At 45.8% G+C, this 17,526-nt stretch overlaps 1 protein-coding gene across 1 annotated transcript in view; it reads right to left on the reverse strand.

Annotated features, from left to right (window-relative positions):
* Positions 1-17,526, reverse strand: part of PTPRT (protein tyrosine phosphatase receptor type T) — a gene marked incomplete at both ends in the record, with an annotated part of 1,086,576 nt that overhangs the window by 198,445 nt on the left and 870,605 nt on the right. The window contains 1 exon segment of the mRNA XM_082671082.1: positions 12,057-12,093. Within this exon segment, the coding sequence (XP_082527208.1) occupies positions 12,057-12,093 (37 nt within the window).

Below are 17,526 nucleotides of genomic sequence, written 5' to 3' on the forward strand. Positions count from 1 at the left end.
TCAATTTCTCTACTTATAAAATGGGGATGACAGTAAGTATCTCATGAAGTTCTTTCGAGGATTAAATGAAAAAGAGTTAAAGCCTTAGTTTGGTTGGGAGGCCCAGAGGAGCCTCCCCACCCTATAATTTATGGCTACAACTGTTTAGCAGGAATGCTTAGCTATGAGGGGTGGGAACAGAGGTGTATCTGGACAGGTGCTGGGATGGGGAGAAGTCTTCCCAGTGGGTGGAGTAGTAGAAGTTAAGTGATGGATAATGGGTCTCAGCAGGACACAAAGGAAGTAGAAATAGGAAAAGGACTCATATATTTAGTGCTAGAGACAACTGGTGTTTACTGTTGCCTGGCCCATCTCTCCTTAAGGCATATGGAAGAATTCTAGTCTCATCAAGGTCATGTCATGTAAGTGGAAGTCACATGAGTTATTTCCAAGTGAAGTATTTAAGATCCAGGTTACTACTTCCATACTTACTTCTCCCCTGCTATGGGGTCCTTTGAGGCCATTTATATTCTAGATGGCATAACAACAAAGAAGCCTTTGTGGCACTGAACTACTGAGATTTAGGTATTAATTTGTTGTTGCAGCAAAGCCTAGCTTATCCTGACTAATCCAGCAGAACAAAAGATGAAGTCCCTTGCTTTCTCCTCTGGCATCCGGTCTGCCTACAATGTGGCTTTTCTACTGGAGGATTCATGATCCTTCTCTCTTCACAGCTTCCAGAGCTTGCTCATATGTATCTATGACAGCCATTAACAAAAACATTGGGACCACGCAAAGAAGAAGGAGGTCTGAATACTGAGTGCCTCAGACTTGCTTTCTGGTTTTCTTCCCTTCTAAAGCAATGAAGGTTGAATGCAAAGAGATGCTGATAGGCTAAAGATGGCCCTGGATCAGATAACCTTGAAGACAAATTAATTTCTTCATTTATGAGCTTTGGTACATTGTGGAAGTAAAGCTGAGGGCTCCTTGAGGGACCCCACCTTCTGCTCCAGATCCCAGGACTTAGCTTGGATACTGCTGAAGACAGGCCAAAGACCCGTCATCACACCCTAAAGGTTCTATTATCAGCTGTTACTGGAAGAGAGGGATGGGAAGGGGTTAACAAATAGGAGACAGAGGACCCTGACAGCGGCTCAGAGAATCTCACCCAGTCTGTGGTACTGACAAGATTCAAAATGGCGCCATGGAAATGCCATGAGCTTTGGAGTTAGATCGGAGTGACAATTCTGAGAGACCTTAAGCTCTTTATTTAACCCATCTGAGCTTACACTGCTTCATTTCTTAAGTAAGGGTAATAATGGTGACCACTATTTATTTAGTGCATATTAAATGCCAGGCTTTACTGCTATCATTGCACTGGAGACTCACGTGAACACACAGTCCTATGACTTGCACACAGTAGGTGGTTAATTGTTGCTAACACTCCCGACACTACATTGAGACCCCATCAGAGAAAGCTCCAGTGGAGCTTTATGCTTTGTATTTCTATCCCTTGGCTCCCGCCTACCCACGTTTTCTCCCTTTCCTTGACTCCTGATTTTAAAAGGCCTACTATTCCCTTCATAAGATGCAATGACTTTGGGATATCAGATCTGAGCTAAAGTCAACTTGGGTGTCTCAGGTTTTAAGTAGATACTCCTCATTTCTAGTTTAGAGGGATGAAATAGGACTCCCCAGGGATATGCTTGAAGGACAAGTATTGGTCTTGGCTTTTGTTTTCTGGACTCTGTTGTACCAGCTTTGTCTTCCTGAGTGGGGTGTGGAGAAGGTGTGCACGTCTGTGTGTCACAGGGTGGTGGCCAGAGCAAATCTAGAGAGTAGGGAGTAGGGCGAGGACAGAGAAGACTAGACAGATGTTCCAGCTGTTGTAGCAAGAAAAATGTTAAAGGGTTGGGATATTTAAAGGTCTTCTTTAGGTTCTTTTACAGTATACTCATGATATAATCCTCTTATTCCATCTTATCACATAACCTTCAAGGAAATCCACATTATTCCATTGGCATTTTAGGGTCTAGAAGATGCTGGGTGAGAGCAAAGAGGCCCAAGGGACAAAGAGACCTTGTTACACTAAAGTAATTCTGAGAACCCCAAGCATGGAAAATTCATCTCATGGGGCTTGGCTAGAGAGGAGTACCACTTCCCTGCCCTAACGTCAAAACACACACCTGGGCTTTCTCCTCTGAAAGTCTGGTAGGACTTCTAAGGACCGAACAATAACCAAGAGTTTTCCAACAGACTCACTCACTATAGCCTAGCCTCTCACAAGTGATCCTTCATTATAGCCCCTACTTCCAGCTGCCATAGCTAGATTTGAGCACCCTGTGATTCTGGATCCCTCCTGAAATTGCCGGGCAGATGATGAGAAGGGGAGAAGTGCCACAGTCAAAGGTTAGCAAGTGCATGAGCAAAACCTTATACTCAAGCAATGCAAATATATTATTGCTGTGTAGGAGCTCATCTAAACACAGTGGCCTGTAGATGAAGAGGATAACTGCTGAGAGCCAAGGCCAGTGTCATTCCTGTCCCCTCTCAGTTTCTGCACTTCGAATCTAGCCTGAGTCCATTTGATAAATGCCTGGTTTGTACAACTGCACGAGAAGCGACTACGGTCCAGGCTTTGGCTTCCTTGGGGAAGAGCAGAGAGAAGATGTGTGCTTAGTAGACCTGGGTCTCCAGGTCTCATATAAGACAAGACCCAGAAGAAGGAAGAAAGGACGTGCAAGCTGTATCATCTATGATGTTCTTGACCTTTTATGTGCATTATCCCAAATTATCAGGGGAAAGAACTGATGATCGTAGGCCTAAAAGGGATGGGATGGACTCCTAGAGGTCGTGACTTGTTCAAGGTTAAACAGCTAAATTTTGGATGTGGGATTTGAAACCAGGTGTCTCTGATTTCCCATTATTCCAGGTAATCTCTCGAGGAAGCTTTATACAAGACAGAACTTTCCATATAGAAGTAGATCAATGGAAGCAGGGAGGGCGGGCAGTGGGCATTTCCTATCTGATAGCAGACAACTCCTACATCTTGCTTGGCTTCTCACATAACCTGCGGCAGGTTATTCTTGTAACTAAAAAAGCCAGGGACACATAGGGACACATCACTCCCCTTCTGGGCCCCAGTCTTAGCATCTGTGAAATGAGGGCATCTCACTGGAGAATGGTTATTTATTGTCCCTGCAGGGGTGAGAATCCATTAGGAAGAGAGGAGAGAAAACGCTGGATGAAATCTACCTCAGGCTTAGCCATTATAAAAAGAAGCCACAGGGTTTCCCTGGCAGCGCGGTGCTTGGGAGTCTGCCTGCCGATGCAGGGGACATGGGTTCGAGCCCTGGTCTGGGAGGATCCCACACGCTGAGGAGCGGCTGGGCCCGTGAGCCACAACTACTGAGCCTGCGCAGCTGGAGCCTGTGCTCCGCAACAAGAGAGGCCACGATAGTGAGAGGCCCGTGCACTGCGATGAAGAGTGGCCCCTGCTTGCCGCAACTAGAGAAAGCCCTTGCGCAGAAACGAAGACCCGACACAGCCAAAAATAAACATACAAATAAATAAATTAATTAAAAAAAAAAAAAGAAGCCACATTTACAAAAGACTATTACCCACCCTCTTGTTACCCAAGACAGTGGTTTTGGTCCAGCAATACCACCAGGCAGCACGGGACTATGGGTGACACTGGCCCCTTATCTCATGCTTCATTATTCTGGAGTTCAGCTTTCAGCACCTACTCTGAGGGGGTTGTTTTAATGGGATCCTTAGAGACTGTTTACTAGATTAAAACTGACTTTCTTCTGCAAAGCAATTCTGCAAATGGCTTTATGGGTTTCCGGATTTATTTTGTCTCAATGACTGGGCTCAGTTTGCAAATCAAATCAAAGCTGATTTTTCCAACTGCCACTTGGGCACACCCAGCGGGAGTCTGCAGAGCCAGCTGTGTTCCCTTGCCGGCTGGCACCAAAGATGGGAGTGAGGCTGCCTGCGGGCGGCCAGAGAGGTTCCAATGGGAAGACAGTGGACAAGCAAGGACCTGATTGCCCCCAACTGGGGTGGGGGGAACAAGTCCGAGGAGGCAAATTTTATTTTCTGGAAGGAGAAAAGGCAGATTTATGTGGCCCCAAAGACTGAATGGCAGAACTAATAGGGAGCCAATTTGGACCCCTGATGTTGAGGTTTCCTTCAACTGAAGTGTCCAATGGTGGGATGACCTCCCTGGGGGAGTAGTGAGGTCCCTGTCACAACAGGCAATTAAGTGGAGCCTGGCTGGTCTTTTTGTTAGTGGGGATTGTAGATCATGTAGCTAATCCCTGCCTCTACCACTTTTACTCCTACCTTCCAAGAGGACATTAAAAAAAATTTTTTTAAATTTTATTTATTTCTTTTGGCCGCGTTGGGTCTTTGTTGCGGTGCGCAGGCTTCTCACTGCAGTGGCTTCTCTTGTTGCAGAGCACAGGCACATGGGCTTCAGTAGTTGCAACACGTGGGCTCAGTAGTTGCCACACGCGGGCCCTAGAGCGTGCAGGCTTCAGTAGTTGTGGTGCACGGGCTTAGCTGCTCCGTAGCACGTGGGATCTTCCCAGACAAGGGCTCAAACCCGTGTCCCCTGCATTGGCAGGCGGATTCTTAACCACTGCACCACAAGGGAAGTCCTCAAGAGAACATTTTGACAAGTAGCTTGTATTTGAAAAAATGAGGTCATGGAAGACCTCATCCATCCATCCATCCAGCCAGCCATTTAGCCATTGATCCATACATTAATTGATTGATTAATTGAGTGATCAGTCCATTCATTTATCTATTTGTTCATTCAACATATATTACTGAGCACTAATGTTCGTTAGGATCTGACACAACATGGCTCAAAATAGGCACGATCCTTTCACTTACTTCACTTAGAATCTCGCTGGGAGACAGACAATCAATATGTAAGCCAACAAAAATATATATATTTGTAAGTCATGATGAATGCTATGAAAAAAAGTACAGGGTATAATGAGAGTGGAAAACGTTGGGGATACACATTAGACTGGAGGTTAGGATGGTCTTTCTGAGGAGGAGGGACTGAAGCTGCAATCTGAAAGATGTACATCTGTTAAGCTAGATAATTTCAGGCAGAGGGGGCAGGATGAGGAAAGGTCTTACTGCAGCAAAAACAGAAATAAAGTTTTCCCTCTCCTGAGAACAAGGAAAGTAAAGGGAACAGTGAACAGGCTAGAGAAGAAACATAACATGGCCTGAAAGAGTTAATCACTCCTAGTTTTTAACTGTTACTAATCTGTAGTGTCTGTAACTAGATTTGTACATCGCAAACCTAACCTATTACTCTTTAACACTATGTGAATTACATCCTGCGCTCCCTTGTAGCAAATCACCCTTTGTAGCATTTGCATTTCAGAAAAAAGGTTGCAAGCCGATAACCCAGAGACAAGCTGACTCAATTACCTGGCTGCCTGATGCCAGCTGTGACTGTTTTGAAATAATGCAGGAAGAAGAATGCAAGACCTTCACTACTTTGATCCTTATCATATACCCTGGACTGCGAGTCCCACATATAAAATCTTCTCCGTTTGGGGGTGGGAGGACACACACAGTTCTTGAGGCACTAGCCTGCTGTGTCTTCCCTTCTGCCTGGCAGAACAATAAAGCCATCTCCCTCTTCCTCCAAAATCTCTGCCTCCGTATTTCCGTTTGGCATCGGTGCACAGGGAAGCCGATATTTCGGCAACAGTCCTGAGGCTGGAAGGAGCTTGAAAGAGCAGTGTGCTGGAGTGCAGTGAATAAGAGGATAGAAGCCTGGATGAAGCTGGAGGGTAGGAAAGGGCCAGATCATGCAGTCAAGTCTGGTGGAGGCAGGGCCTGTGGGCGGGAGGAAGCAGCAAAGTGAACGAGTACATGGAAGGAGGTGGGGAAGAATTAGGTAGGAGAATGCGTAGGCAGGAGGGCTTGGATGGAACTGCACACAGCTTCTGGAAGGGGAACGGACCAATCTGGTTCCAGAACTGAGCCTCTGTGTTCAGTTCCATTTCCCCCATGGCCTGCTCTGGCCCAGCCAGAAGGGTATGAATTGAGATACTGGGTACCTCTTTCAGCCACTGCAACCCTGGGCATCCTCCACAGGCAGGATGATCCGCTCGCCTGGGAAGAGTTGTCTCTCACTTAAATTTCAGCACCTTGGAAGTTTAGGTCTCCCACCCCAAGTTTTCACAAGCTCCGTTTTCCCAGGCATGTTCTGCTCGTCTCTTCAACCTGGTTCCTACAACGAGCCCGTCCCCCGTCTTCCAAATATAGAGTGAACAGTATTGAATGGGTCTAAGTCCACCTCCCTCTTACTTGCCCTTTCTCACAGTTGCTGTTTTAACTACAAGAACAAAACCTAACTTTTGAATGGATCTTTTTTTCTCCCTCACTGCCCTCCCTTCAAAGTCTGAATCAGAGTTCTCTGTTTCCAAACAAAAACTTAATGTCTATTTACCCACTGGCTGTAGTTTTCTCTATATAGCTCTGAGCAGACTCCCGGAGCTAAAGTCTGCCAAGCAAAGGGCTTCTGAAATGTTCTTTTAGATCTTGAACTTGAGGCAATTCCACTAGCTTTTTGCCATCCTCAACCTGAAGATGTTACATGTTCCATATAATAAGAGCCCTGTGGTCCACGCTGTTGGTGCCACACCCAGATCTCCTTTACAGATTGGTGTGACATCCTCCAGCTCCTGCGTGTGTGGGGGGCTAAGGACTCACCCCAGTGACTCTGTCCAGAGACTTGTGCAAGGCTCAGAGGTGCCACTTCCTCTGGAGCTACGTGAGACATCTCCTGAGGGGAAGGAGAAGGGGAAGGGAAGGGAAAATTCCAAGGGCTGATGGGTATGGGGGAGGAGTCCTGGTTTCTTGCCTCAAAGCTGAACAACTTTGGAGAACTTTACACTCTACCCCGGGATCTTGCCTAGACTTAACTTTATCTGAGAAGAGATTCTTACTCAGCCTTTTCCCTCTTGCACTTACAGGTTTCTTCCAAGAGCTCTCCCTCAGTACATCCCACGCACCCAAACCCCTGCCTCGGGCTCTGCTTCTCGGGAATCTGTCTTAAATGCTACCATTCTTCTTTATCTGCTCACTGACAAATTTCTCTTCCCCACTACAGCTGAACTCATGTTCTGATTCCTCTGAATCTCCAGTCAGCGTTAACAGCCAACCCCTGGCTGGGGAACAAGGTACAGAAGATGTGCACCTGGGATGGTACACCATGCCCCCGCCCCTCCATATCAATGAAAAAGACTGCCTTCCAGCATTCTGAGAGGAGCCTGTCCTAATCCCAGAACTAACCCTTCCACTAGCTAATAGCAAACTTCCACCCCACAGTCCTTTAGCAGCGCCTTCAGCAGGAGGTTCTGCCCCGGCTCTATAAATAAATACTGCCCCCTGGTGGTGTGTGAATCCACCGGCCAGATGCTCTCTAAACACAGGGGACTTGGCTCTTCCCGTGGAGTCTGGGCCAAGGGTGTAGCTCCTCTCACAGCGTGAGGTCCTGAGTCCGCTGGCTTCTCAAATGCCACCCTTCGACTCAATTCCCAGTGTTCGTTGAGAAGGGGTGGTGATGGGACGAGGGGGCACGAAGTCTCTCACGCTGCACCCATCCCAGGGGAGGGAGCCCCAGGGGGTGTCCCAGGAACACACACTCATTAGTGCCTAGGGCTTTAGCTCTGCTGCCATCAGACCTCACTCAGTACCTCTCACTTCTCTTTAGAGGCACTGATCACAATCGTAACTCCACCACTGTCTGTTGCCATCCTTCACTTAACGTCTGTTTCTGCCCTAGACTGTGAGCTTCCTGAGGACCAGAAGCACGCCTGCTGGTTCATCACAAAGTCCCTAGTTCCTTACAAGGTACCTGGCTCACACGTGCTCAGTGAGTGAGCTGACCACACGGGAGAAATAATGGTCATCGATCATGATTTTTTAAAATTTCCAGGACAATTTGCAGTAAATAAAACCACGTTTATGTTTATGATATCATTTGATCCTCATAACAAACTAGTGGGTCGAGGTCTCGGTGTGCTGGAGCTGGCTTGCATCTGCTCGCTACAGAAGAAATGTTGCTAAACATTCAGGACTTTTCTTGTAAGCCAGTTGTTAAACCACTGGTAACTTGATATTGGATTTGTGGGTATCTTTACACCCTGGAAATGGACAAAGACAACAAATAAGGGCTTTTCTTTTACAAAGAGCAGGTTTATCAGCAAACCACTGGCAGGAGGTACGTTCAAAAATCGTTGTGTGAATGGGTAGATGGGGATCACTTTAGATACGGTGCTGCTGAGGTTTGAGAAGATGGAGTGAGACCCCCAGAGTCTCCGAGCCTTGCTGCAGTGAAATGCTGACTTCAAATGCATTTCCTACTTCAGCAGGCATTTTTCGAGGGTCAACTGTGTGCCAGGACCTTCCTGCCATGGCACAATGTGACTGGGAAATTAGTGGTTAGGCCTGAGCAGTTGCTCATCAGAACTCCTCTCAAACAGCGGTGCTGGTGCCCGTCCCAGCAGGCCTGGCCCTGCGCAGCACCTGATGCTCCACCATCATGTGGGGTCTGGGAGGGGTCTTGCTGCCACGGACCCAGAATCTGGTGTGTACGGGTGGCCCACTGTGTGTACCCCCTGCCCTAGGCTCCTTCCACAGAACACGCAGCTCCTCTGCATGAGGCAGCCTCGCTCAGCTTCCGAAAGGAACAGGAACCACATCTGGACCTCAGCCCACCTCCGGGGCCCCCTCTGGCAGGGCCCGTTCTGGCTCCTTGCACATCCCTAAAAGCTATCGGGATCACGCTGTGAATGGTAAAGAGTCAGAGGTTTCAATGGGAACCACTGGACACTGCCCCTAACTGCATGGGGCCGGTTATGGATTGAACTGTGTTCCCCCCAAATTCTTGTTAATGTCCTAACCTTAGACTGTGACCTTATTTGCTAATAGGGTCCTTGTAGAGGTAATTAGTTAAGTTAGGATGAGGTCATACTGGAGTAAGGTGGGCCCCCAATCCAATACGATCAGTGTCCTTATAAAAAGGGAGAATTTGGACAGACACACACAGAGGAAGATGTGAAGAAGGCAGAGATCGGGGTGATAGTTCTACAAGCTAGGGAATGCCAAAGATGGCCAGAAAAGCACCAGAAGCTGGAGGAAAGGAGTGTAACAGACTCTCCCTCACAGCCCTCAAAGGAGCCAACCCTGCTGACACCTTGATCTTGGACTTCTAGCCTCCAGAAATGTAAGACAATACATTCTGTTGTTTAAGCCACTTAGTCTGTGGGACTCTGCAGTCGCCGAAAACTAACCCAGGTCCCTTGCTTTGCAAACCTCAAAACTGGGCAGCACTTAATTAGAGCTTGGGTGACTAACAGCGACCTTACAGACAGACAAGGGTTAGAGCTGCATGCCAGAACCAAGGACTGTATTTAATAGAAGATGCCCTGGGCATCCGGTCAGGTCAGAACGACCTTGAACAGCTCCAGCCTGTTCCATTCTGAGTGGCAGCCCTCCAGTTCCCCGGGACCCACACAGCTGACCACAGATGCTGTCTGGAGTCACCAGGGTCAGGGACAGGACATCAGCAAGTTGCTTCATCGTCACAGCACTGGCCTCAAGCCTGCCCGTGTGACCATACTCCAGGGGCTGGCCGGCCGCTGGCAGACCCGTGCAGGAGGTGCCACGATGACGGAGAGGTAGAGGAGCCCGGAGGGAGACAGATGGCCCATGGAATCTACCGCTGGGACTTCACATACCCCCACTGCCTGCAGGATTCCCACCATCGTATTTTCTCTCTTAATAAAAACAGTATTTTCAGCAAACCCATAAAAAGGGAAATTTGATTCACACCATCAGGAAAGGGATGGGTCAAATATTCCTGGACTTAGATCCTTGATATCAAGTCCTCATGGGCAGTGCGTGAATTAGTTGACCCTGGATGCCAAACACAGCTTTCCCTGACCTGTGGCTGACGGGCATTCTGCATTATCCAGCCCTCTGCCCCATTGCCAAGTGCTGCTAGAGCCTGCTTCTCCTGGCTGGAGTGACGGCCCTCACTGGAAAACAAGGGTGTGGAAGCTTGGAATCCACCACTTACTCCCGACTCCTCTGAGCCCTGCCTGGGCATGGCCAGCGGCGCATTCATACTCATTAATGCGTTTCTATCCTTTCCCACGCCACACCTGGCGTGTGTACACAACACACTCCACTAAAGCAAGATTGTAACCTAAACATCAGACAAGAAGAGAAACCCTTATGCTAAGAAGAGGTAGAGAGCTCTTCTGTTCCAGTTCTTTAAAGGCCACTGTAATTCTGCAGATCAGCAATGCAACTTCGGAGAAGTGTGGCATGGTGGGCTCTATGTCTATCAGGACAGTAAGTCCTGACATTGCCAGCAACATATACTTTAAAATATTCTCTCTCGAAGTCCCCACGTATACCTTTGCCTGTCCGATCATATGTTCCGAATTCCCGGTTCAGAAAATACGATCCAACAAACTCCCCTTTAGGAGGGCTTACGTCCCAGAGGGTGTCCTTAGGATCCCACACATCCTGCAGGGGAGATCAATGGCATCAATTCCTCCCTCGTCTAGGGGTCAAGAGCTAGTGGGAGCCGTGGAGCACCGTCACGGGGAAGGTTTCTCTGTGTGTTTCCTGCCCGCTCCTGGGGGATGCTGCAGACACCCAGCTGTCCAGCTTGAGACCAGAGCTTTAGTGCTAGCCATCTGAGGAGGTTCTTCTTTCTAGATTATCTGTTTTCTTCAGTGGAGAAGTCTGCCAAGGCCCATAATTTGTGTCACTTTTGTTTGCAGGCCATCAATTCTCCTTGCCTCACAAGGAGTATTTTATCTCTTTCTGTCTGGTAGCCTGGGTTCTCGAGAGAGAACACGTTAGGGACATGTCGACCTCTCATGACGGATGTGAAACCAGAGTGAGTTCTTATCACAGGGAGCCCTTAGTGCTCCTGTCTTCTTCCTCCTGCATCTTCCCTTTTCTGCCTACAAATTGATGTGATTTTCTTCAAAGTTATAAAAGTGATAGGTCTCACTGCATATTTTGCCAAATAACCATAAAATATTCTTCTCTCTCCTCCCCGCCCCGTCCCTTGTCTCTTCCCCTCCGACATGTGTGCATTTTCCTCTGTATGTGTGTGCCTGCGTGTATATCCTCACATATGTGTATACGTACTTGAGTCATTGTCTTTGTCTACAGTTTATATCTATGACTATATGTTTACTTATATTTACACTTATCATCGCTGTGGAAGCAATCTAGGAACCTGTATATGCTGTCCATAAATGCAGGGAACAGAGTGCAATTGCCTAATTTTGGTGTGTTTATACAGGGAGGATAGCTGTTTAAAGGATCAATTCTATAACAGAAAGATAAACCTGATTTCTAACCATTCAACCTTGTCATAGGTTAAATGATATACAAACCATTCATTGATTTTGTTTTTAAAGAGTAATAAACAGAAACATGTACCAACGGAAAGAGTCAGGCAATTCAATTACAATTAGGGAAACAAAAAGTGATGAGCCTGAACAATGCTGCCTTAGTTTTCGGGATTAGTGTTGAAAATGCCAACTACATAACGATGCAGTGTTTGTTTTCTCATTACCGAAGGCACTAACACTAATCACCTCATTTTTGAAAGTCACGCGCCAGTTGAATAAAGCACAAAACCAGAAGATAGGTCTAATTGACATGCAAAAAAAATACCCAAACACAGACCCAAATACAATGAAAATCTATAGCAGAAGGCTATTTGAGTAAATTTATATTTACCACTCCACTGATTAATGTACCAGTTGGTCCAGCCATCCAGCCATCCACTGACTAAACAAATATGTTTTGAGCTCTTCCTATGCTTTAGGCACTGTGTTATTAATATATACCATAAGTATATATTAATAGCTAGATGCAAATGACTCCAATGAAAATAACAATTCTTTCTTGTTATTTTTAGCCATTGTTGCCTAAAATTTCCCTGTGTGGCTACAGGGAGAAGTACTTAAATGGCTGAAGACAGACAGGGCATGCCGACATACCTTTCGTAGCCAGACGAACACAGTTGATTTTGGTCTCCTGTGAAAAACAAAAGTGAGACTTCAGTTAATTTGTCGTGGGTTTGGTGTTTTAATCCATATAAAATATACATATACATATTTGCATATATAGGCATGCATATGTATTTTAAATTATAATTTAAAATGTGTTCCTTCCATTTTTTCCACCATTGGAATCACCTTTTAATTCTATGTCATTTCTTTTCATGCTAGGTACGTACTTCGTTACTTTCACTTCCTGGCTCCCATCACCTTATAAGCTTCTTCCCCAGACAGAACCAATGCATAAATACTGCCCAGCACAGAACAACTTTAACCATAACACTAAGTGACCCACACACTGTGGCATGTGTGTGCTTCACTCTGTTGCATGGGTTAGTAGATGGTATCAAGGGCATCCTTGCGGAGCTCAGTTAAAAGTATACAACGCACCTATATGCAAACACTGAGACAGACGCTTAGGAATAGCCCAGTCAATATGAACGTATAAGAAACAAACTGCAAAATTCATGTTCAAAAAGTTACTTTGGGGCGTCCCTGGTGGCGCAGTGGTTGAGAGTCTGCCTGCCGATGCAGGGGACACGGGTTCGTGCCCCGGTCCGGGAAGATCCCACATGCCTCGGAGAGGCTGGGCCCGTGAGCCATGGCCGCTGGGCCTGCGCGTCCGGAGCCTGTGCTCCGCAACGGGAGAGGCCACAACAGTGAGAGGCCCGCGTACCGCAAAAAAAAAAAAAAAAAAAAAAAAAAAAAGTTACTTTGGCCGAGAGATCTCTGGTAGACATCTTACAGTTTTCACAGATAATGTTGTGTGGGTGTGTCTGCGTGGCAATAGAATCTTTGCTTGGTGAGCTATCTTGTTGCTGTTGGCTACTCCCCAAGTGAACAGGTTCCATAAATTTATGATGTTGCTGGGCATGCAGTTGAGATAAAGAAGAGTGTGCTTAGCAAGAGAATCATTTTAGCCTGCGTTATTGGGACCATATCCTAGGAGGTCGTGGAACCAGTTGAACATTCCAGTTGACTAAGTTATACCCCCAGTAAGAGTCTGAATATTGTATAGCAAAGGAAAATAAAAAGCAAAGAATGCTTTTCTCTTTCTGACTTACTTCACTCTGTATGACAGACTCTAGGTCCATCCATCTCACTACAAATTACTCAGTTTCCTTTCTTTTTATGGCTGAGTAATATTCCATTGTATATATGTGCCACATATTCTTTATCCATTCATCTGTTGATGGACACTTAGGTTGCTTCCATGTCCTGGCTATTGTAAATAGAACTGCAAAACAAATACCGTATGCTAACACATATATATGGAATCTAAGAAAAAAAAAAAAGGTCATGAAGAACCCAGGGGCAAGACGGGAATAAAGACACAGACCTACTAGAGAATGGACTTGAGGATATGGGGAGGGGGAAGGGTAAGCTGGGACAAAGTGAGAGAGTGGCATGGACATATATACACTACGAAACGTAAAATCCATAGCTAGTGGGAAGCAGCGGCATAGCACAGGGAGATCAGCTCGGTGCTTTGTGACCACCTAGAGGGGTGGGATAGGGAGGGTGGGAGGGAGGGAGATGCAAGGGGGAGGAGACATGGGGCCACATGTGTATGTATAGCTGATTCACTTTGTTATAAAGCAGAAACTAACACACCATTGTAAAGCAATTACACTCCCATAAAGACGTAAAAAAAAAAAAAGCAAAGAATGCAAGTGTGTGAGGCTCAGGAATCCAATGCCTATCTTGCTAACGCTCACATGTAAGGAACCACCGCATCCTGAAGACACTGAGCTAGTCAGGATTACGCAGAAGTAATAAAACCCATGAAATTCAGGGGCTAAGAACAGCAAAGGTTTATTTTCCACTCAAGCTACATGTCCAATGTAGGCGTATGGCTGGGTCTGAGGGCGAGGTCATGGTGGTGGTTAGGGGATACTCTAATCATTGTAGTCACTCCAAGACCAAGGCTTGGAGTGCTTCAGTGTTCACTGAGGCAGGAGAAAAGCATGGTGAAGAGTTAAGCACTGGCAACTATCAGAAATAACACTTTTACTTTGACTCAGGTTTCATCAGCTAGAGCCACTCCCAGGGCCATGCCTGACTTAGTGAGGTAGGAAGTGGAGTCGTCCAGGCACCAAGAGAGAAGCAACGATAATGTCTACAGCAGAGTCTATTTTATCCATGCACACCTCCAAATGCTAGGAATTGTCGCTCCTATTAAACCCAAGTATGACTCCCCAATGGTCTTGATTCTGTTCTGCAGACGACAGAAAGTCTGCCTTTGCTTGTGTAGGAAAGACGTCTTGATATTGAAAGACAGTTCTCAGGTTCATTAACCTTCTTCTTCTTCAGCAATTCCTCATACGATAAGAATTCGAGTGCTTTGAACTAATGCCCATCACGCTCCTTCTGGGTCACTTTCTCTCCACAAAGGTGAAGGCTAATGTGTCTTGTGAGGGGAAGTTCACTTTAAAATGTGTCACATTAAAGGGAATATTGGGTAGCCACAGCGGTTTATTCTACTGCCCTTCTTCCTCATTGAGTTGTTCGTAGAACTTTCTAATTCTCCTTAGAATCATCTTCCCTTCCACAGTTGCGTGCCTGAACGTGAGCCATTTCCCAATACCACCTCCTCCACCCGAATCTATTAAACTATTTTCTATCATCTAGAGCACACATCTGATTATGTTTAACTATCCTTGGCTCTCACCAACACGACACTGACATAATCTGCTTTCTCCCAAATTCCTGACATCTTTAATTCCATAACCAATTTGTCTTTGTTGGTTAGAATCAAGTACAGAATAACAAAGTCCTGAGTCACTCTCTTGGCCTTCTGGGTGACTGAATTGTTAGCAAGCAAGTCAGGAACATGCTTGAAATTCTGCATTTGATCATTTGGGAAGTCTGGCCTGTGGGCATTAACTCAAAGTTCCTAACTGGTTCCGTAAAAAGGAAATGAGTACTTTCCTTGTGCCAAGATTATGTAAGCCTTTGGGAAAAGGAAAAGCATTTGGTATATTTTCAGATCCATCTCCACAGTACAATACAATTTCATGTCCCCATTATTTTAACCTCACTCACATTCCATTTCCCACTCTAGACTTGCAAATCTGCACACAAGAATATATCACTTTGGGATAGAATATAATGCCCTAACTGTTGTGCTTCTGTTGAGACCTGCTTCTACTCAAGGATCTGCCAGTGCTGTGCGATACTGAGCAACTCATTGCCCCTCTCTGTGGCTCAATTTTCCCACCAATCAAATGACAGAGAAAGGGATGGAGAAGGCCACTTTGGTAGAGTAGGCGGGGTATTCTAAGGTTGCTTATAGTTATGAGTAGGAAGAATAAAATGTTCAGACTTTCATTTTCCAAAATGTAGAGGCTGTGGTATAGAGAATAGACTTTCGGTGCAAGAGAAACTAGTAGGTGGGGAGAGTGTGGTGTTAGAGATGATGGTAGTGGCTTGGACCAGGAGGGAGAGCCTGGCTACGGAGATCCTGTTCCGCCCCAAACCTTTGCAAAGCGTGTATTGTCTCTGCTTTATCCCAGAGTCCTCCCACCACCTCCCCCTGCCCCATGCTTCTGGTATTAATGGTAACCCACTGGGTCCTCAGTCTAGTCTCTTTGCAGCCCAATTTCCTGTGTTGCTCTTCCATTGTCCTGATCCCTAAGCTGTTGTTTGGCCTCGGTGTGGCTCATCCACTTAGCATGTCAGTCCCTGAAAGCATCACTAAGAAAAAAAAAAAAAAAAAAGAGGAAGTTTCTCTTTTCTTAAGGTACCTATTTTATTTTTCATTCCTGTAGCAAGGCTATGCGATGAATATCACAGTGCTCCCTTTTTTTCTCTAATGAAACAAGATTACATAAAATTTCCTAAGGTTACACAGATAATAAGCCACACAAAGTAACCTTGAAGTAAATGGCCTTCTTTGCTGAGGTGCCTGTTGGCAAATATGTTTTTGCCACTGAGGTAAGATGCCCTGCTTGGCTTGTTTACAGGCACCGTGGTGTGGAGCACAGCCATATTCTGAAAAACAGGCCAAGCAATTTGTATGAAGGAATTCTATTTTGACTTGAAACAGGACCCTGAGCCATCGGAAAGCCAGGGATGGAAAAGGGAAGCAGAGAGGCTCTGGAAACTGAGCAGCCCAGAACCATTACAACTAGGTCACCTGGCAGGCTCATCCTCTGGAAAAAAAAATGAGTGAGGAATGCCTTTTAAGGCATGAAAGGGCCAGAGGACCCTCTGAGATAGAACTCCCTAATAAGCAGGCATGCTGTAATCTGCAGATCTTCAGTCACCAACAAAAGGCAAAGCAAAGTTGCAGGACGCAGGAGAGCTGGCTCCTGGTGGCGTACTCTTCTAACGGGATACATGTTCGTCACCAACCCTATCAGATCTTCCTGGAAGGCACTAGGCTCTGCTTCAGGCAATAGCCAGGGCCCTGAGCCCGACGCTAAGGGACGAAACTCCCAATAACATGCAAGCCCATTCAGAAAACTCCCGATGAAACTCAAGCTCTGAAAATATTTTGTGTTCTCTCTCTAGGTGCAGACGTGATTGTCTTACCTCACCAGCTCTCTGGAACTCACCTCAATCAGATTGCTCTCATCAGGTCGACAAAGACTTTCAGATGGTCAACTCTAAAGGTCACTGATCCAACCCCATCTTCCTTAATTTCTCATCAATATTAGTTGCAAGTGACACTTTCTCTTTGACTCTTTTTCTCCTCTTGCCCTTTAGGTCACTCTACTCTCTAGGTTTTTCTCCTACCTCACTGTCTGTTCCTAATCCTCTTTTTTAAATTTAAATTTTATTTTATTTGGCTAGACATGTATCATCTGCTTGACCTCCAAACACTGGAGTGGTCTCATTTTATATCCTCTTTCATCTGTATCCCAATATTCTCACTAAGAGATTACATTTAGTTACAAGGCTTTAAGTACTGAACCCTTGTAATGCTCAAATTTCTATTTCTAACAATGGTATTCCAGAGATCCAGGCTCATATATCCATATACTCATAACAAATCTACAAACCTCCAGAAGATAACTCTGTTACTCTCTTCACTTGTACTCCAGGCCTTATACACACACCAGTTTTCCTCATTTCAGGAAATGTTACCATTATCTACTCGGTTGACTAAGTAAAAAACCTAGGAGTAATCCTTGAATTCTTCTAGTTCCATAATTTCCCACAACCAATCCACAGTCAATTCCTGCTGGCTCTTAGTAGTTGAAGAAAATGATAACCATCTAAAATCAAATCTCCCCACATATCCTTCAAAAAAACAACACAGGAAAACAAGAAAAAAATAAAGCTATACAAAACTCACAACCTCAACATCATTAAAATACATAGAGGGGCTTCCCTGGTGGCGCAGTGGTTAAGAAGCCACCTGCCAATGCAGGGGACACGGGTTCTAGCCCGGGTCTGGGAAGAT

This window comes from Grampus griseus (assembly GCF_964374135.1).
Source record: "Grampus griseus genome assembly, chromosome: 14".
NCBI lineage: Eukaryota > Metazoa > Chordata > Mammalia > Artiodactyla > Delphinidae > Grampus > Grampus griseus.